The sequence below is a fragment of the Lycorma delicatula genome, chromosome 1 (assembly GCF_047948215.1).
Source record: "Lycorma delicatula isolate Av1 chromosome 1, ASM4794821v1, whole genome shotgun sequence".
Classification (NCBI taxonomy): domain Eukaryota; kingdom Metazoa; phylum Arthropoda; class Insecta; order Hemiptera; family Fulgoridae; genus Lycorma; species Lycorma delicatula.
The window spans coordinates 94,318,872-94,341,528 of record NC_134455.1 but is presented as its reverse complement, the minus strand read 5'-3'; the positions used below and the strand labels follow the sequence as shown (position 1 = coordinate 94,341,528).

Here is a 22,657-nt window from a genome sequence, read left to right as displayed (position 1 = left end):
TTTACTCAACATGATTTTTATGTCCCACATTAACCAACATATTCCTACTTGTCCAGCTGTCTTTACCATTTCATTATAAATTCTTATTTCACTGCAAGGCACTATTCTTATTCTATTTATTTCCTTTTCCATTTTTCACTTGGAAGTATCTTTGTTCGCAGTTTATAATAAACATGATTCTTTTTTACTCTTTGTTATGTAATTTAAAAGAATGCATCGCTTTACTTGTTTTTCCATTATTATTATTCTGTACACACACACACACACACACTTTTTTTTTCTTTTTTTATTATAGTGTCTCATGAAGAAAAGGGAAAAATTTCAGAACATGTTCTACAATTGAAAATAAAGAAAAACATTTTGTGTAAACATGAATCCAGCTTGAAATTTCATTTGATTTTTGCCTAGTAGCAAAATGAAGCCATAGTGAAATTCTTAAAACTTAGATTAAGGGGTAAATTTGATCAATACATGTGATTTTTGATCTGAAAATTTTAATAAAGTCAGTCCCAAAACTTATCTAAAAATTTTTGTGAAAATTATTATAAAAATGCAAATAATTGTCACAAAACAATGCTTTAGGTTTGATTTAAAATAACTTTGTTAAAGTGGCAGAAACAAATAAAATTTTTTGACCAAATCTGTAAAGAATTTTATTCTGAAAAAAATTCAAAAAAAAATTCTTGTTCTGGGTCAAACACTTATCAAGTTACAGAATTATTTATTTAATCTTTCTTTTAATCAGCAAGCTCTGGCAAAAATAGCTTATAAGTTCATTCCTTGTTCTAGCCAAAAGTACCTTTATGTCATGCAGTTGCAAATGGCTTAAAATGCCATGATTTTGCCTTTCCTTATGAGAACAAAGCTTTCATTGTGTACTTATTCTGCCTCAATGTTGACAATTTAAACATTCCAAGTCTTGCAATATCCATATCTACGTTGTATATTACACTCCTCATTTTCTTCTTTTTTCTTTTTGCTTGATATATATTTTCCTAGACTTTTGTTGTTACTGAGCAGCCTTACCATTTATTGCAGTGCTCACAAGCAGCCTGAGGTTTTTTATGCATGAATTTCATCATATAATTCCTCATACACTTAATGGCCTAGATATACAATTGATATATTCATTCTTTTTAGTGAAAATATCACTGTATATTATTTTCTGTAGGAACACTTATTTTGAGGATTTTGGGTGTGACATATTTGTGCATAAATGTGAAGGACAAATTGCTATCAAAGGATTTGGTGCATGGTCTTTATTATAATGGGAAATTGAAGATTGAAAAAAATTAACCTAATGTCTAACTGGTTCATCGCCTATCTTTATTGTGGAGTTCTTTAAAGCCTCTGTTATGTTTTTAGAGGAACTTCTGAATTTTTGGCATTTTTAAAGCTGAACGAAAAACTCCATCATTAGTCTTTTGACATTCAACTGTAATTAAGGAATATGTATTGCATGGGGTATGAGATGCTCATTATCATTTTTTAATGTATATTTAAAATTATTAATTATTAACTAATGACTTCACAAATGGATTGTTTAACAGACACAAATGACCAGCTGATTTTAGAGAAATTTTCTTATGCAAAATTGCTGTTTTCAATGCCCAGGTGATCAAATTGATAAGCAAGTAGGTTGGATCTCAAAGATAAATTTTTATTGTTTAGGATAACATGGTATGACTATTTTGCTTAGGTCTGGAATAATATTTTGAGAATGCCATGAGAGTTTTGATAACAGATGGCATCAATTACTTGAAAAAGAAAGAAATGAAGTTGCTTTTCATTCCCAGTTATATTGTTATAGATCAGCATGATAAACTTACTGAAATGTAAGTGGTATTCTATCATTCAAATGATATTCACTCTGTTCACTGCAGAGCAGAGAAATAGTGCTATATAATACAATTAAATAAAACATACAGCAAACTATAATTGATAACTATTACATTTAAAATAGCCTTAATCACATATTAATAAATTTATATTTCTAAATTTACAAATACAATATTGTAGCTATCATCAATTTCTGAAATTCTAAAAACTAAAATCATCATTCATGATTTTTTAAAGTATACTTCAGTATCAATTGAAGATAATCAAAAGGAATTAATTGAACACAGCTAAAGCTCAATTTACTATTTTCACAGCTAAAATTAAAAATTTGTGTCAAATTACATCTGAAGGCTAAAATATTCTGGTAAAAGCAACCACCCTCTAGGATATTTTTAACCATGACTATCTTATACAAACAAAATTGAGGAATTACCTTCATACAACCAATCTGGAGCTCCATTGCTGATCACTCCTGGGACTGCTGTAGAAGTGACTCGAAAACATTGTCTACCTCGAGGATTTGGTCTATAATAAATATCATAATTATAAACCATAAGAATTGCATGCCCTCGAGGAGTCCAAGCTGCATGCAGAAGATAGGGTTGTTCTTCTTCATCAGGCGTTGCACTCAGTGGAAACAAATCCCTTCAGATATATAGATTCATCATTAAAAATATCATTAGTTTTAACATCATTTAAAAAAAACACACAATAATAAATTAAATTACTATTATTATTTACAAGAAAGTCTCTAACTATACATCTCCAATAACTATTTAGCAATGTAAAGGCATAACATTATATATTACATGAGCTAAGGTTAGTTTAACCATTTTTCTCATTGCCATCAATACTATGTAATACAATGTTTCAAAACTGCATTTAAAGCTAATCCTAATAGTTGTAATATAGACTGTATTCATAGTAAGTATCTTAAAGACAATTTTGTACAAAGATATATAAAACCTGGTAAATAATTTCACGGAATATATGCCTGAAATTATGACTAAAAAAATACTGATATGACTATTTGAGAAAATATAGAACTTTGCTCAACAATTACTGACCTTACCATTTTTTCCAAACCCAAACCATACTATGTGATTTCTGTACTTCATTACACTATCTGTGTATTTCTTCACAGTATCCTTACTGTTGATGTGAGAATCCAACAGAATAACATTAGTGAGTCAGGTAACCTCACCTGTTTGTTGGTCAGTAATTGGGCTTTTTTGTCTTGGCAACACAATATAATCAAAATTAATTCTTGGTCGAATATTCACAGATACAGAGAATATACAGTGCAGATCCAACAAGAAAGCTTATAGCCAGAGCTGTCTTCTGATGGAGTGTTTTGGCTACATTATTATGGTTATATGTATATTTCTTTGATATTAAAAACTTACACTGATTAATCATGTTTTCTGTAGATTCATTAGTCACTACCAAGTCAGCAAAGATTTAAGATTGTAGCAAGATCCTATGCTTCTTGTATCTTATGCTGGTGGCTCTATCTTGAACTGCAAAAGCAAACAGTCTCAGTGAGTAGCTTGATATTCTGTACCTTGATAAAGGAAACTGTAGTCAATGAAATCATCTACAATTTTGCAAGAAGATGCTATTTATCTGGATCCTGAGCTAGGTAATAAATTACTGTAATCAGAGGTAATCTAAACAGAAGTGGAAACTGTTTCTCTTCCGTGCTTTTTCCTAAACCTTTATTCCCTCTTCATTGAATGAGGGTGTAAGAATCGGGTCCAGCCATTGTCCTCACTCACTGTGAAGGCTGGTACATTCCAGCAGCCAATTCTTTGCTGGGATTAAATGGAGTAATGAATCTCTTTTGAAGGCCTTTGAAACTTTTAGTGAAGTCTAGTTTACAGATTCTGGGTTGTATAAAAATTCAAACTAGTAGCTGAGGTGCTTACTGAGTAAAGCCAGTACTCTGTTCTCATAAAACCTAATGTAGTGTAATGTTTTAAATTTAATGGATCCATGTTCCCTCTCGTCATCCATCCTGTTATTATCAAAGTGGTTATAAATTATCACTATAGAGATGCAACAGTGTTACTAATGTTAGCAACCCATAAAAACATATATACTTATAATAAAAAGAGATCCTCACAATCACTCCCTAGTATCACTTATGAAAAACATTGGAAATGCTACTACCTAAAATTCTACATCTATTTTGTATGTACAAATAGGAAATCTATTCCTCCTCATCTCCTTACCTCCTCATTACTATTTTTTAGATAAAATCTTTTACAAGAGCCCCTTGGATATGAGCATAGAATTTTTTTTATGAAAGTGGCACAGAATAACTTATTTAATCCTTCTAGATTCGTTCTTGATTTACCAAACGCTCATGGTCCAGCATACTTGTTACTTTACTTGCTTGTTTCTTTAACATCTTTATTTTGAAATTCTTACCTTTGACCGAATAACAATTTAGTCATACTCCTTTCAGATCTGATGAAACTGACATTTGAAAATTTCATTACGTTCTACATTTGCAAGCTATAAGCATCCCTTTGTAAAATTGACTCCATCTCATACCACTTACCTGATACCTACTCAGCACAAGGCTTATGAATTTATAAAAAATGAACTTCTCTATAAATTTGATAAGCTGTTTTACATCATTCTCAGGGCTAGAGATATTCATTTAAAATTATCCATATTTATGAAACTGAAAAATGAATATTGGTCTTCAAAATGTAACAATCAGTTTTAACAAAACTGATTATCAATTCAAAACAAAACTGTAGTTAAGATTGGGCATAATTAAGTATTATCTTATTTGGAATACTAAAAAAAAGGAAGTATGGTGTATGTTCATGAACTCCAAAACTTCAGAACAATGTAATCAATTTATACATTCAAAAGTGAATGTGGTACAAAGACAAAATTCCTCCTGCAATCTGTGTAAGTAGTATACAAGCTGGCTGCCCAATCTTATCTCTACATAAGAATCTTGTTTTGACACTTCAAATGCAACTTAAGGTTTAATTACTCAGGTGTCAGCCCTTTGGCCCTTATTTATATTATTACCTTATTTTATTGTTTTAAATAACATATTTACACTGTGTATCTTATTTGTGGGCAATTTTATAATAACAGAACCATACTGATTGGATTAAATAGATTTAATGAAGCCTATTTTACTCAAAACCTAATGCTGCAATAGGAAACCTATAAAATAGGAAACCTATTTTATTCAATATGTATCTCAGCTTTTAGTTTGTACAACTCTGAAGAGAAAACAGTCCTTGGATAGTTCCATAGATATAAAAAAGAGGGTTACACTCCTGCTCAGTACAAAAAGGTATCAGTGTGACACCACCAATGGAACCAGGAAAATGTTGACCCAATTCCATTGGATTCATCCAAGGAAGAAAGAATAAAGGATAATAGAATGACTAACCGACTCAGGGGCTACCCTGACTGTCATGAATATAACAATTATAAAGAAATTTAAAAAGACTAGTTTACAGATTGTAGTTTTCCATAGCTCAAAGACATGAATACATTGTAATGAAATACAAGAATAGAAAATTTTTTGTATTAGAACACACAAGAATATTGAAAATTAGCTTTAGTGACAGAATACAAAATTGAAAATAATACTAACAAGAAGTTTATAGAAAATTTGGAAAAAAATTAAAAGGTTGTAGGTTCATCCATATCTCTCTCTCTCTCTCTCTCTCTCTCTATATATATATATATATATATATATATATATATATATAGATGATATGATATATATCATTATGATATGATATATATTACCGCTACTCCTTGAGGCATTCTAGTTATGCAATTTTCAGTTTGTCAAGAAATACAGTTTATTATCTGGTTAAGGATTCAATTTTCACTTACTATTAAAGCAGATTTGCATTTATATAAGCATTAAAGACTAAATTTACTAAATATAAAACCCAAAAATTATATAATTATGAACTAATTTTTTTTTTAATTTTTATTTAAATAAGATACAGTTTAATAATAAATGCTTACTTACGCAGTGGCTAACTCATATATGGTGTATAAAGCCAAGAATGAATGCCGGAAAAGCTAAAACAAAATAAATGTTTTTAATTTTTTTAATTTTATTTACTGATTTGAAGAGTAATGGAAAACTAATCATTTTTCAGATTAAATAAAACAACAAATAATTTTTTGGTTAATATAAATTTGAAAAAAAAAAATGTTTTTTATGTACAAGTGAATAATTATAAACATAATTCGATATGTTCCTAATGAACAAAACTTTAGATTGTGAATACTGCTTTTATTAAAGTAATATTGCGTTTTTAATATTAATTTTTTAATGGGGGTTCATTTACATTTAAATACCAGCTCTTTAAAAAAGTTTAAAATTTAAAAGTACATTGTGAAAACCAATTTCTGACAATACTTTTTTCCTTTTTTTTTTTTTTTTGATAAAACAAACAAAAACTGCAGAAGTCATACCACACCCTTTTCAAAAAATGAACAAGCATCCTTTCCCAAGCTTATTTGTAAAAGTGTAGTGTAATCTTCCACATCCATATAAATTTAGATATTTCTATGAGTAATCTGATGATTAAAAATTTTTGTAAGCTAAACATTTTTATTTTGAAATTTAAATATTATAATGGGTAGCTAAAACTTAATTAAAAATAGAAATTGTTTAAATTAAGCAAATGTCTCAACAAAATAAAATTACAGCAAAATTATTCCTTGCCATTAATTAAATAATTTATTATTATTATTTTTTTTTGTTGAGGTTTTTAGGGGCATCAACTACTTTAGTCATTAGCCCTGTCCCACTTCAAAAAAAGAAAAAAAAACTTAAATTATTCATACTTTTGATGATACTTGCAGTGTTAATTTCTTTATACCTGCAAAATGAGATCAATTTAAATTCTTCAACAAATCACAAAAAATTTTTTTGACTACCGCCTAGGCTTTCCTTTTGGCCATCCTTTCTTACACCATTTTTACATTCTTCGTATGCCTCAACTTCTGATGATAATGTGTCTGAGGTCTTGGACATGGCTTCCTCCTCTCTTTCTGATACCAACAATGTTCTGCGGCTGACATGAGGTGATAACAGTTAGGTGGAGCAGTTAGCAACATTGTTATTGAGTCAAAACACACAAGTGATTCATTTTCAGCAGCTGACGAACTCGAGTCAATTTCTAAAGGTATATTTGGGGCGGCTGAAATGCACGCTCTCCCTGTAGCTGTCCTCTGGGCTTTAGGAGTTTCTATAGGTACAAATTCTATATCGTCTGTGTCTGGTGCTTTCTTGATAATTACTTGCACCTCCATTGCACTACTCTCAGCTTTTTCTTGTACTGTTGCCACACTCTCCTCTGCTACTTGTCGATGGTGTGATTTTTTTAGCTTTTCCAGAAAGATTAGGCCTATTAAATGTCAACACATGAGAGGCTGAAGGAAGAACCTCACCATTTCTTCTCATAGTTAGCCTGCGGCATTGAGTCACTCCTTGATTCAACATTTCCTCCACTATTTCTTCTTCTGTACAATTAAGAAGTTCACAGCAAACAACTGCTCTTGATGAGTTAAGGGTACTATGCGGTTGCACCGATGCTGCGAATTCACCGATCTTCTTCAAAGACTGAACTTTCTGGCTTTGACTGTAGTTAACAGTTTCGACCTACAATCCATTAAAAGTCTTTCGAATATCCTTGAAAGGACAACCAGCACAATTAATAATCTCTTTAGCAATTAAGAATGGGCTAACCTTTTGGAAGTTTCCATTCTACCGATTAATAACTAAATATCTTGGTTTGGGTGCATTATTACTAAACAAAGCATTCCTCAAACCTCTTCTACTTCTGTCAAAATCTTTTCTGATTTTCTTTGTCTCCTTACTCCGTTTCCTTTTCGCTTGTGGTGAATCGGCTGTTTCTAAATGAGAGTGTACCTTCTGCCACGTTGGTTTGTTCAAGGTGTTCCATTAAATTTGATCGGTGGCAGCAAGGCTAGCCATCAGGGTACACCCCCACTCCAGGGCTACTAACCTTGGAGGTGGAACCGGCATATATCCTGGCAGAGAGCAGGTGTGCAATCTCTGCAGTGACTCCAGGCTCCTACTCACCAAAGCTTTCAGAGCTCCCATGCACCGACATTCATGGGCACCTTTGCTACATGCTTGCCATCGCAAGGGGCATGTGGACAACAGAAGGGTCTCCGTTATGCCTGCAATAACATTGACCCTGGCCAACACATTGTCAGCTCTAAAAGTGGTATAGTTCAATTTCCAAATCACATTATTATTCATGATCTGCAGGTGACAAGGTGAAGTGCATGAAAAATCCAATCTATCATGGTGTCCTGAAGGTGGAAACGGGTCAAAAAAGAAAACATTTCCGAAGAAGTTACTCGGAGCCCCGTTAGCCAACTATATGTATTGTACGTATGAACAGCTGTTGCCGCCCTGGACGTGGAACGTAGATGTTGTGTTCCGGACGTGCGGATTATCTTCCTCAAGGCATTATTATTATTATATTTCTTTATGTGTTTTACGGGCATCGACTTAAGGTTATTAGCCCTCGTCATATTCTTAAAAGAGGTTATATTCCCATCGGGGTTGTCATATGTAAGGTTGAACAGAATCCTTACATTTTATTTAAAAGCACAAAATTTACATACAACATTTAATGACAAAACACTGTATTGTCTAAAATAAACTGTACTGAAGATGCAGTCCACTCTCCTACAATTGTTTTTAATTCTCTTAATCCTGCAGGTCATAGCCTCAATCTTAAAATGAGAGTTCCGATTATTTTACTACGAAATCTTAACCTCCAAGGTTATGTAACAGCACGAGGTTGCAAATGAAAACTACGCGAAATCAAATCATTGAGGTAATTTTTACAGGTCCAGCTGCAGGAGAGCTTGCTCTTATACCTCGCATCCAAAAAATCCCAACAGACTTACCATTTTAATTTAAGAGACTGCAATTCCCTATAAAATTTTCGTTTGCTATAACAATCAATAAAGCGGAAGATCAGACATTCAAGCACATTGGTATTGATTTACGAATAGACTGTTTTTCTCATAGACAATTATGTATTAGACTTTCCACAACTGGTTATTCGGAAAGTCAATATATACTGCTACCAGAAAATCAAAACGTCAAGAAAAATATCATATACCCGGAAGTTCTATCAATTTAGTACTGTTAGAAAATAGGTTGGCTACATTATAATTTAGGGCGAAGCCGAGACAGGGATGCTAAATAAATACTACCCGACTAAAGGATATTTTTATGTGGGTCTGTGTGTGTGTGTGTGTGTCCGTTCCCCATAACTTGGCACCTTTTCTAGAGGAAAATTCCGATTCGTTAGTATCAATTTGTAGAGTTAAATTTCTAATTTAACTTTCGTTATATTAATTGTCATCATTCAAAAAATATATTTTTACACAAAAGGTAATCAGTTTTGGACACTTAATAATTCCATTCCGAGGCGAGACCCATCAGGGCAACCCACCGGAGGGCGTGCCTAGGGCACGCCTCTGCAGCTAGTATATATATACACACTTGTCGTAGTAATAATGCCCAGCAAAAAAAGCAAAACTACTTAAGATAAACTGATGAAAATTTGTATACCCTTTCTTCTTACGGTGTAAGTGCATGCTAAAAAAATCAACTTTGAAATTCCGAGTTTAATGGGTTAAAATAGAGTAGCAATGAAATTATTATTATTATTATAATATATATATATATATATATTTTTTTTTTAATCAGACGTAGATACCAACTTAATTATGGTGTGTGTAATCTTTATATGAAAATCTAAAAATTGATTTCTACATTTTTTAAATTCAGGGATTAAAAGGATAAAAATGGATTTTTGAATTTTTTTAAACCCTGTTATTTTTTTAATTTCTGGTTAAGAAATGAAGAATCAACCTTTTTTTGTGAGTGTAATCTTCATGTCAATAAACCAATTTCTAGATTTTTGAAATTCAACCTTGAAAGGGAATGAAGAAAGGTAAAAAAATGTTTAACAATGATTGTAAATTTTCTCAATCCCGATTAGAGTAAATGTGTCAGTACTATTCAGTACATTTAAGCTTCCAGATACTCTTCAGATAAATATTTAAAAACCATTTTCGGGTATTTTTTAATTCTGAATTGTTAAGGGGTGCAAAGGTATTCAGCACTGTGGCTCAACCAACACACCCACTGCCACTGTAACTGTATGTGTGGCTGGCTGCACCTGTCTCTAGTTACTTGACTAAAGAACATAAAACAAAAAAATTGACCGATGCGAGAAACGCAAGTAACCAAGCACAGGCGAAGCTGCGACAGGGAGCTATTTATAAAATAACAATAATAATTTATTATTATTGTTTCCAAACTAGAAGGAATTTGGGCTTCCTTTTTTGGGTCACTAGGAGATTTTGTAGTCAGCTCAATCACACATCAGTTTAAGACTATTGCAAGACTGATACTTGAGTATTGCTCTACAATCTGGAATTATATTAGAGAGATAACCAGTAAAGAGGTTGAGGCTGTTCAGATTGTGTACATCATTGTTCAAATGATGTACTAAGGACCCATGTACAAGAAGAGCATAATAATGTGTTTAAATAGACAAAATAAAAACCAAAGCCCAAAGAAAGAACTTATAGAAAAACTGATAAAGACAAGGAAAACATAAAGTATTTAAATACCTTATGTATGACATAAACCCAACTGAATTAGCATGATATAAAATCAAACATTACATATTATCACATAACAAATTAAGAGATGTCGTTAAGCATTTGCAGAAGCTGTCAACAAAGAGACACATGCATCAGACAAAGTATCGCTGTTAAGGTTTATCCAACATGTATCTTCTTTCAATGATTATCTATTCTATCTTTGAATTTATTGGCATTAAGATGGAAACAGTATTTTTTATTAATATTGAAAGATTAATTTTGTTTTGGGTTTAAAATTATGATATTAAAGGCTTTAATTGTAAGTATTTAGATTTTAAAAGTTAATAAAAGCAGACATATGAGTATATGATGTTTTATTACAAAAAGTTGTTAAATTTGTCTAATATAAAGTTGCACATGAGAATAGATGTATTATAGCTTTTATATAGACAGGAAATTGAATTTTTTTTTAATAGTTTAATGAAAGCTTTGAACTGAATTATTCACATTGGAAATTTACATAGAGATTCTGAGAATAGAGTTCTCAGAATGACATCAAATTCCATATCACTCATATATGTTATATGTCTTCCTGAAAAAACACCTACAATAACAAGTAGTTACCAAAGTGAAAACAAAAATAACATAATTTCTGAAAATTAATAAAGTTATGGTTGTAAACATTTTGTTGTACATAAAAAATATTTGACGAGTTTAAATCTGTTATTATTTGTTATTAAAAAGTATGATTTTTTTTCCTACCAACCAACCATATCCATGATTTCAACATAAGCAGTGTGCCATTTCGCAGTGTTTACCACTCTGCATTAGTGCTAAACACATGAGAAGGCTAAATATTTGTAATTTGATCCGTTAATATGTTGTAATTCCAATTAGTGCAACTCAAAACTTTGTCAAACTGTAGTTAATGATTTACAGCAAAAGTAATAGCAATACTTTGCGAGTGTCATTAACAAATTAAAGTGAGAACTAAGACCAGTAATCAAATTTTATTTAAAAAAAAAACAAAGAATACTAAAGAAACATTGAACAGTTTAAAAAAAATTTATTTCAATGAATGTTTGTCTTTACCATGATTTCAAGATTTTATCGGAATGGATGCAAATTGTTAGATGATTCTTGACCAATTTGCATTGTAATAACAGAAATAATTGAAAGGTGAGAAAAATTGTTGTTTATTTGTTTAAGTGCTCCTGACTTATACCCTTAACTACTACTGAAAAAGCTGCTGCCCTCTTTCAGGAATCGTTCCTTAGTCTGGCTCTCAACAGATACCTCTCCAATATGGTTGCACTTTTGGTCCAGCTACTATGTAACACTGAGCACTCAAGCCCCCTCACAATCAGCAAGGTCTCATGATTCATAGACGGAGAAATGCCTTTTAAAACTTGTTTTCAGAAAAAACTCTTATTCGAGTTCATAATTTTTGTATAAAAGGGATAGTCAAGAAATAATGTTCATTATTTAACTGCCACAAGTTTACTGCATGTTAAAAGATTATTTTTGGCTAATGTTACTCACACATTAACCGCTTGGTATCAGTAATCAAGCTCAAACTCTACCTTTCTTAACTAGGGAGTTCAACAATAGATACTATATATAATAGCTACTGTAGCTACTATATATTTATAGCCTAGCCTATAAACTAGAAAAGATGTGTTTTTGGGAAAATGTCACTATCTCAGAACTTTATCTTTTTTTAAATTCATTATGAACTCGGAAGCGTTTATGATATAAATATGAGAATTATGCTGCATCTCTAAAAATGTGGTCATGAATTTAGTAACAGTAAAGTTATATGGGGAATAAATAAAAAAAGTAGGTTTGCTTCCAAATTAATAGATATTCTGCCTTTGACAGTAGGGGATTTATGTTTTAATCGCTGGTCAACACTAACTAATATAGAAAAAAAATGTAATCTTTTTTTAGTTACAACTAGAGCATAGAGTTCCTTCCAACTGATTGAGATAAGAAATAAATAATAGATGATCCATCACTCATCTTCTCCACGTAAATAAGCACAATGATTTATTGGAATGAACAGTTATTAAGAATGAATAATAAGTATGCTATTATTGTCCTAAGACAAAAATCCAATCCACAAGTGGAAGCATCCTTTGGCATACACTTTCAAAACATTCATGGGTTGACCACTTTAGTAATTGATGATGGCTGTGTTTTGGACAAATTTGGTGGGCTTCTGATGGTTTTCAGTGTTTGTAATACAATAATTAATGTTTCTGCCTTCAAGACAAATCAAGAGACTGAACAAAGTTGTTCAAAGCTTTGTTCATAATTTAAACTCTGTTCAAAGATTAAAAGGCTGCAGATAAAAACTAAGGATTGCTGATTATGTATGACAAACTCAACCATTTTTAAAATCATGAATCTTTTAGACCCTAGAGCTAGAAACATTTTCAGTACATGGCCTACAAACCTGATCTGGCAGCATCGAATTCCTCTACTACCAGCAATGAAAAAAACATCATTGGAAATAATAATATTAACCATGAATGCTAAGTTGTCTATGATATAAAGATCTCACCATTTACCAGCAGGTTTTTTGATTCATGGATTTTATCCATGACAAGTGTATCAACAGAGAGAGTGACTACTTTGAAAAGTAGTATACAGATGTGTGTATAAAAAAAAAGTAAGTATTGTATACAGCATTCCATTAGTACTTTTCTGTCAAGGTCTACATATGACCACTAACAAACATATTTAATTAGCCTAAAAGCATATTTTTAGAAATCATAATATTTATGCAAGAAAAAAATTAGTTTATAGTGCATTACCATTCTCAAAATTTAACAAAAATACTACAGTTGCTAACCCACCGTTTTTAGTCTAGTGCAGTCTAGATTACTAACATCAGCCCACCTGGTTGGTCTAATGGCAAACTTGTCATTGCAAATCATCTGATTTCGAAGTCAAGAGTTCTAAGGTTCAAATTCTAGTAAATGCATACTTTTATATGGATTTGATTGATAGATTGTGGGTATTGGTGTTCTTTGGTGGTTGGGTTGAGTGGTCAACCTGAATCTGTTCCAGACTACATTTTCCTGCACGTTACATTACACTATGTCTGTAGCTACATCAGGCCAGGCAAGCCGGTAGCAGTAATTGCATTTGTCTATACTCACACACACCTAGACCTGGTAGAAGCTGGAAAACTGGTTGGAGAAAACAAACGAACTACAATTGCTGGTTTGGCATTGCCTTTCATAAGAATGTATGATAATATATGTTGTTAAACACTCTCTTTGTGTTTATGTTTAATCTACAAAATTATCATGAATTGATAACTGCTTATATTATAATCAAATGATTTTGTATTAGTAAACAACTCCAGATTCTGGAATAAAATCAATACTATAGTGCAATAGATAAAAACTGACCTTTTGTACATTATGGGCAAGCAGTATGTATCGATGATCTGGAGACATTGAAAATTTTGCCAGATTTAGCCTCCTCTGAAACAAAATAACATCAAAATATTATGATTTATTCAGTAAATTAATTTCATTTTCAAAATTATGACTGCTATTTGCACTTTTATAAAAAAATTATTGTAACAATAAAATTACCACTATTATATGTTTAAATCTTAACTAAATGAGTATTAATATAATGATTATTATGTATTAACTGATTATATAAGACAAGGAATAAGTACAAGTTAAAAGAGAAGATTAGATGATGAAATAATGATTACACATTATTGCAAGAAAAATGAAAGTTTGAGGATGAAGTATGTTTGAGAATGATTCAAAACAAGAAGATTAACATGGTGTTAACAGAGATAAGAATTGAACAAGCAATAAAGGTGTTCAATAAGTCCATGCCAAGTCAACAGATAATGCTTGCAATAAAATGTTGAGGTCATCTTAGTTTCCCACAACTCCGCTGGAGCATACAGTAAGTTTCAGTCAGACACATTCATAATTCTGTTTTTAGCAGTTGTCAATTAAGTTCTGTCATTTGTGGAAAATGGACGAAAGAGAACTTCTTGTGGAGATCAAGCATTATTTTCTGAAAGACAAAACTGCTAGGAAACTAAATACAAGCTGAATAAGTACAATGATGACTGAGTTTCATAGAATAGAATAGTTTACAAATGGTTTAGTTATTTTTGCCTAATTAAAATGAGCACTAATGACCTGAGAATTCCTGTTGATGTTGCAACTGTGAAGAATTTAAAAAAGTATCCATGATGAAGTGATGGAGGGTAGAAGTTTAAAAATGCATGATTACCAAGATATTTCAAATGAACAGCTGCACCATATTTTACACGCATGTGATGTCTGAGGGTTGGGTGCCATGTTTGCTTACAATTGAACAAAAGCATAAACAAATAAACATTTCTAAGCACAGTTTGGGATTGTTTCAAAGTAATTGAGATTGAAGAAAAGTTGGCTAGTTTTAAAAAATTCTTTCAATTTTAAAAAAAAGTTCAGGCCATCACATATGTCCTCTTCTGAATTTTGTAGTAAATTTACTTGTCTGAAGATATTCCATGAGTAATGAATAGTGGAGGCGCCTTCCTTGGTAAAATATTCCGGAGGTAAAATAATCCCCCGTTCGGATCTCCGGGTGGGGACTACTAAGGAAGGGGTCACCAGAAGATTGAAAAATAACATTCTGCGAGTCGGAGCGTGGAATGTTAGAAGCTTATAAAAGGTTGGTAGGCTAGAAAATTTAAAAAGGGAAATGGATGGGATGAATGTGGATATAGTAGGAATTAGTGAGGTTCGGTGGGAAGAGGAAGGCGACTTTTGGTCAGGTGATTTAGAGTAATTAACTCACCGTCAAATAATGGGCAGGCAGGAGTAGGTTTCGTGATGAACAAGAAGATAGGGAGGAGAGTGGAGTATTTCAAGACGCATAGTAATAGAATCATTGTAATAAGGATAAAATCAAAACCTAAACCGACAACGATTGTTAACGTCTATATGCCTACAAGCGCCCATGATGATGATGAGGTAGAGTGTGTATACGAAGAGATTGATGAAGCAATTAAACACGTAAAAGGAGATGAAAAATTTAATAATAGTTGGAGATTGGAATGCAAGCACTGGAAAAGGCAAGGAAGGAAATATAGTGGGTGAATACGGGCTGGGCAAAAGGAATGAAAGAGGGGACCGACTTATAGAGTTTTGCACGAAGTATAATTTAGTAATTGCCAACACCCAATTTAAAAATCATAATAGAAGAATATACACTTGGAAAAAGCCAGGCGATACTGCAAGGTATCAGATAGATTATATCATGGTTAAGCAAAGATTTAGAAATCAACTCGTTGACTGCAAAACTTACCCTGGAGCAGACATTGATAGCGACCATAATTTGGTGATAATGAAATTATCACCAAATAATTATATAATTAGATTGGGGTTTAAAAACCTGAAGAAAAGGTGTCAGATGAATCGGTGGAATTTAGAGAAGCTTGATGAAGAGAAGGTAAAGAAGATTTTCGAGGAGGACATCGCAAGAGGTCTGAGTAAAAAAGATAAGGTAGAAAATGTAGAAGAAGAATGGGAGAATGTTAAAAAGGAAATTCTTAAATCAGCAGAAGCAAACTTAGGCGTAATAAAGAGAACTGGTAGAAAACCTTGGGTTTCAGACGATATATTGCAGCTGATGGATGAACGTAGAAAATATAAGAATGCTAATGATGAAGAAAGTAAAAGGAACTATTGGCAATTAAGAAATGCTATAAACAGGAAGTGCAAACTGGCGAAAGAAGAGTGGATTAAAGAAAAGTGTTCAGAAAAGGAAAGAGAAATTAACATTGGTAAAATAGACGGAGCATACAGGAAAGTTAAGGAAAATTTTGGGGTACATAAATTAAAATCTAATAATGTGTTAAACAAAGATGGTACACCAATATATAATACGAAAGGTAAAGTCGATAGATGGGTGGAATATATTGAAGAGTTATACGGAGGAAATGAATTAGAAAATGGTGTTATAGAGGAAGAAGAGGAAGTTGAGGAGGATGAAATGGGAGAAGCAATACTGAGATCTGAATTTAAGAGAACATTAAAAGATTTAAATGGCAGATAGGCTCCTGGAATAGACGAAATACCTGTACAATTACTGCGCAGTGCAGGTGAGGAAGCGATTGATAGATTATACAAACTGGTGTGTAATATTTATGAAAAAGGGGAATTTCCGTCAGACTTCAAAAAGAGTGTTATAGTCATGATATCAAAGGAGCAGATAAATGTGAAGAATACAGAACAATTAGCTTATAACTAGCCATGCATAAAAAATCTTAACTAGAATTCTATACAGAAGAATTGAGAGGAGAGTGGAGGAAGTGTTAGGAGAAGACCAATTTGATTTCAGGAAAAGTATAGGGACAAGGGAAGCAATTTTAGGCCTCAGATTAATAGTAGAAGGAAGAATAAAGAAAAACAAACCAACATACTTGGCGTTTATAGAACCAAGAAAAGGCTTTCGATGACGTAGACTGGAATATAATATTCGGCATTTTAAAAAAATTAGGGTTCAAATACAGAGATAGAAGAACAATTGCTAACATGTACAGGAACCAAACAGCAATAGTAACAATTGAAAAACATAAGAAAGAAGCCGTAATAAGAAAGGGAGTCCTACAAGATGTTCCCTATCTCCGTTACTTTTTAATCTTTACATGGAAGTAGCAGTTAATGATGTTAAAGAACAATTTAGATTCAGAGTAAAGAATCTTTATCTTTTCAAGGTAAAAAGATAAAGATGCTACGATTTGCTAATGATATAGTAATTCTAGCGGACAGTAAAAAGGATTTAGAATGGCATAAATGAGGTCCTACGCAAAAACTATCAAATGAAAATAAACAAGAATAAAACAAAAGTAATGAAATTTAGTAGAAATAACAAAGATGGACCACTGAATGTGAAAATAGGAGAAGAAAAGATTATGGAGGTAAAAGAATTTTGTTATTTGGGAAGTAGAATTACTAAAGATGGACGAAGCAGGAGCGATATAAAATGCTGAATAGTACAAGCTAAACGAGCCTTCAGTAAGAAATATAATTTGTTTACATCAAAAATTAATTTAAATCTCAGGAAAAGATTTTTGAAAGTGTATGTTTGGAGTGTCGCTTTATATGGAAGTGAAACTTGGACAATCTGAGTATCTGAGAAGAAAAGATTAGAAGCTTTTGAAATGTGGTGCTACAGGAGAATGTTAAAAATCAGATGGGTGGATAAAGTGACAAATGAAGAGGTATTGCGGCAAATAGATGAAGAAAGAAGCATTTGAAAAAATATAGTTAAAAGTAGAGACAGACTTATAGGCCACATACTAAGGCATCCTGGAATAGTCGCTTTAATATTGGAAGGACAGGTAGAAGGGAAAAATTGTGTAGGCAGGCCACGTTTATAACATGTAAAACAAATTGTTAGGGATGTAGGATGTTGAGGGTATACTGAAATGAAACGACTAGCACTCGATAGGGAATCTTGGAGAGCTGCATCAAACCAGTCAAATGACTGAAGACAAAAAAAAAATGAATAGTATTTTATAAGCATCAAATGCGAACTCTGAGAGTGGCATTAGCTGAATTTTTTTAGTTTAATTGAATAATTCTATAAGACACACAATTAATAAAACCAAAAAATTGAAATACAAAGAGAGATAATTGAAGTCACTGTCTCTAAAAAGGAAGCCAATGAATCAATAAAATAGAACTAGCCTATCAATTAAGAACATTAACAGTAAGAAATCAACATTAATAAAAATACTAAAAGACATTTTACTATAGTTGTTTGTATGGAAATTCTATATGAAAAGCTATGTCTGACATTTAACAAGAAACTTCTAATTAATAAATGACAAACAAAGAATAAAAAATACTCAGAAGGGTCCTACAGCCTATCAAAGATTAATAAGAATAAAGAAGTTACAATATTGAACTGTACATGAGGATAGAGGAAATACCTGTTATAAGAGAAAAAGAAAAATTGTCTTCTACCATCACCTATAAAGACTGAATCCTAACAGGCTGACAAGTAGGTTACTTACACAATTTATCTTATTGGTAAGTGATAATGATAAAAAGTAAGATTTTTATTACGAAATATGACGACTTTTCATAATTTTCTAATTTTTTTTTTTTTTTTTATGAGAGAGTACGTGTAAATATGAGTAAGTCTTATTAAAAGTTGGTTATAAAGTTAACCCACCGGGTTGGTCTAGTGGTTAACGCGTCTTCCCAGTTACAGCGTTCAAGTCGTAGTAAAGCCATACCGGTGTTCTTTCGTGGTTGGGTTTCAATTAACCACACATCTCAGGAATGGTCGAACTGAGAATGTACAAGACTACACACTTCATTTACACTCATATACATATCATTCTCATTCATCCTCTGAAGAATATCTAAACGGTAGTTACCGGAGGCTAAACAGGAAAAAAAAAAAGGTTATAAAGTTAGTAGTTGAGTGGGGGAGGAACTCGGACTGTTAAGACGTGCTATTTTCGCTCCGTTTTTTTTGCTTTTTGATCGGGTTTTTTCGGCTTTATCTATCAGAAAAGTGCTGTTCAACATTGTGATTGGATTACTGGACAAGTCTAAAGAAAAAATAGAATTTTTGGTTAACGGATTATTAAGTTTTTTAAATTTAAAAAAAAAACTTTTGTTTTTTTTTTTAAAGGGAAATTTTGGCTTCAAATAGAGGATGGATATACAAATAAGTGTTTAACATTTTGTGAAAATTAGACAACGGACAACGGAGTTATTTCTGTTTTTGTAGTGGAAATTTCGTGCAAGTTAATACAGTAGAGTGACGTCACTGTATTTAACGTAAACAAGGACTTGGAAAATGTTCCACTAATAACAGTAAGTTTACTGAATTATTTTCTAAGTGTTTACAGACTTTTATAGGGGTAACTTTAAACGTTCATATCTTGTTACACGTTGGTCGTAGACCAAAACCGTTCAGGATCTATACGAATTGGGTCATTTCCTATCGATTGACCCCCTAATTTTTTTCGATTTTGGGGGACCGTTGAACCCCCTTATTTTTGACTACCACACGTGTGGGGTATCAAATTAAAGGGAATTACTTGGAGAACACAACTGCTACATAGTTGCTGAGTTTATTTATCATCCATGGCGGATAGAGCAGAACAAAGTACTGCTATTGGACAGGGATCCTCAGGCCTTCCGCCGCTGAAACCGACTGATCCCAAAGGAAAAAAAAGAATTAGACAATCCTCCTCTAAAGAAGAGGTCTATACTGGTGGCTTAAAGGAGGTTACTCTTCGATTAGGACAAGCGATGATGCGTTACAAACAACATCTGGGAAAAAACATGTTAAATTATATGTATGCATAGTAAAGAATTAAGAGAAATATACACCGCTTTAAAACATCTGCAGGAGACTACGGCTACTCCAGAAACCAGTTCGCAATATACACAGACTGATATGCCCCCTGGTGCAGATCAGGAAGACATATTAAGTCTTGAACTAACTGATGAGGAACTTCTGAATATGACCGCTAAGAGATGGTCTGCCTGGACAATGTCCAAAGCCAAATTAATTACCTTGCCTGCAGAGGGCGTTACAGATACCTGTCAATTTATTGATATCAATAAGTCCAAAAGGGCAACGGCAGAGGGCAAGAAGCCTGGAACCATAGCTGTAGACACTTCTGTCATTATGGATGACGAATACAACACTCAGACCAATAAGTATACTGTTTTTTACAACTCGACAGATGGCGACAGGGCTTCGGCTGGGTGCATACTAGGCGCGGTCAAAAAGATATTATTAGGGGCCCCTAATATGGCGTTTGTTCTGCCAGGTGGTCCTTTTGGTGTCATGGTCAAGAAGATAATTATTTATTTGTTCAGGGCTAATGAGACGCCTGCATTGATGGTAGCGCCGAAAAAGACTGATGAGAGTAGGACGCGTTCTAGGTCCGCTTCTGCTCGGCGATCAACACCTCCTGTGGAGGGCAGCAAAGTGGTGATTGTCAGTTAACAGGGCAAGACGTATGGAGACCTACTCCGGACCGTAAAGGACAAGATATTTAAGACGAGGCAGGGGAAGTCCTATCCCTTCGTAAAGGTAGAAATGAAGACTTAGAAGTCAGAATGAAAGGGGCTGAAGATGCGGCTCAGTTTCTCAGACAGTTTCCCTGTCTCTCAATACTGCAATATTGAGATACAGGGCTTCTGACCTTCAAGTTGATATTCGAACTAGGGGCGACCGACGTGCAGTGGTGCATGTTAAAGACATGGAAGGGGCCACCACAGCGCTAGAATTAAGCGAGGCTATAACGGCTGTTATAGGTGTCACTGAATCCTTCAGAATTACCTCATTGTGGCAGGCATATGGAAATACTCGAAATGCGACAGTAATAACTAATCATAGGGCTGCAACTAAATTAATTTCTAGTAGAATTAAGGTCGGCTGGGTCCACTGCCGGGTTTATATTAGGACTGATAATGTGATGTGTCAAAGATGTTGGGCCTCTGATCATACGAGTACGGTATGTAAGGGTCCGGATAGGTCAACCCTTTATTACAGTTGTGGTCAGAAAAGCCATGTGATAAGAGACTGCAAAGAGGCTACAAAGTGGCTAGACTGCAACGGCAAAGATCATCGCACCGGAAGAGTATAGTGTTGCCTACCTAAATAATGGTTAGAATAATTTTATCAAATGCCAATAGGAGCATACTATCACATGATTTGGTGGGAGAGATTGCAAAAGACCTCGAGGCCGATCTGATCGTCACCACAGAGCCTAATCTGAGAACGGCGGCAAGAAATGACTGGTGGGCTGACGCGGTTGAGGATGTTGCCATTAATAATATCTCCGGCCGTTTTGGCTGGCACCTGCTACATAGAAGTGAGGGGATCCTAGCGATTGCTCTTCCGGAATTTGTTCTTATTGCTGGTTATGTCAGTCCAAATATAACTATCCGCGACTTTGAACAATACATTAGTGACTTACAACAAGTTATTCAGCGGGTACCTGGAAGATCAATACTAATGGGCGATTTTAATTGCAAATCCACCGTAACTGGTAGTTCGTATACTAACGCTAGGGGACAGATTTTTGTTGATATGATGATGGCTACCGGGCTGATTTGCCTTAATGACGGCACCTTCACTTATGAGGTGAGAGGACATCGTGCAGTGTTGGATCTTACACTGGTAGACGATAGATGGAGTTCTTCCCTTTTTTGTTGGAGTGTCCTTAAATCTGAAACGGGAAGTGATCATTCAGCTACGTTATTATCCTTTGACAATGGCCGATCGGTGAACAGGAGTATACCGGCACTGCCGAGACTATCCAAAAGGCAAGTGGAAATTGTGGCGGATAGAGTAGCCTGCAAGTTGTCGGATGGCAGGAAGGTCACGCCGTTCGTATTGCAGGATCTTATAGCTGCGGAGATGGCGAGGATACCTCACAACAACAGGGGGCATCAGCCGGCATACTGGTGGACTGCTGACATCGCTGATAAGAGACGGACTTTACAGTATTGGCGTAGAAAAAAGTACAGAATACGCAGAGTTGGAGGTGTCACTCTTAACCATGCCATGAGTAAGTTCACAGATGCTAGGCGGGCATTAAATCACCTAATTAAGACCAGCAAGAGAGAGTGCTGGAAAGTGATATGCGGGGAGCTTGATTCGGACCCGTGGGGGAAGACATATCGGATAGTTACTGGTAAAGCTAGGAAGACGATTGCCCCTCCTTACGGCGGAGACCGCTGTGGAACAGCTAAACAGGCTCTTTCCGGTACCTGAATCGGACCCTCTGGAATTGGTGAATTGCGAAGCTGGTCGTTTCACTCAGCAAGAAGTCGCCTTGGCTGTGTCAAGACTTAAGGAAAAAAAGAGCACAGGTCCGGATGGCATACCTGCCGCGATTCTTTTTGATGTGGCCAATTTTGGTGCACAGAATAAGACTTTTCCAAGTGCTGGAAAGCCTCGCGGACGGTTTTTCTACCAAAGAATACTGCTGGTTCTTCTGAGATCGGATACCGTCCGCTCTGCCTCATTAATGGAATGGGCAAAGTGGCGGAACGACTTATCGCAAATAGGTTAATACAAGAATTGAAAAACAGCGATGGGCTGCATAAGAATCAGTATGGTTTTACTA

General features: G+C 33.9%; 1 protein-coding gene across 1 annotated transcript in view; it reads right to left on the bottom strand.

Moving 5' to 3' along the window:
- Positions 1 to 22,657, bottom strand: part of Dpp10 (Dipeptidyl peptidase 10) — a 302,886-nt gene that overhangs the window by 71,101 nt on the left and 209,128 nt on the right. The window contains exons 5-7 of the mRNA XM_075354128.1: positions 13,932 to 14,006; positions 5,864 to 5,916; positions 2,273 to 2,484 (exon numbers count right to left, since the gene is read on the bottom strand). Of these exons, the coding sequence (XP_075210243.1) occupies positions 2,273 to 2,484; positions 5,864 to 5,916; positions 13,932 to 14,006 (340 nt within the window). The remainder of the gene's footprint in view (positions 1 to 2,272; positions 2,485 to 5,863; positions 5,917 to 13,931; positions 14,007 to 22,657) is intronic.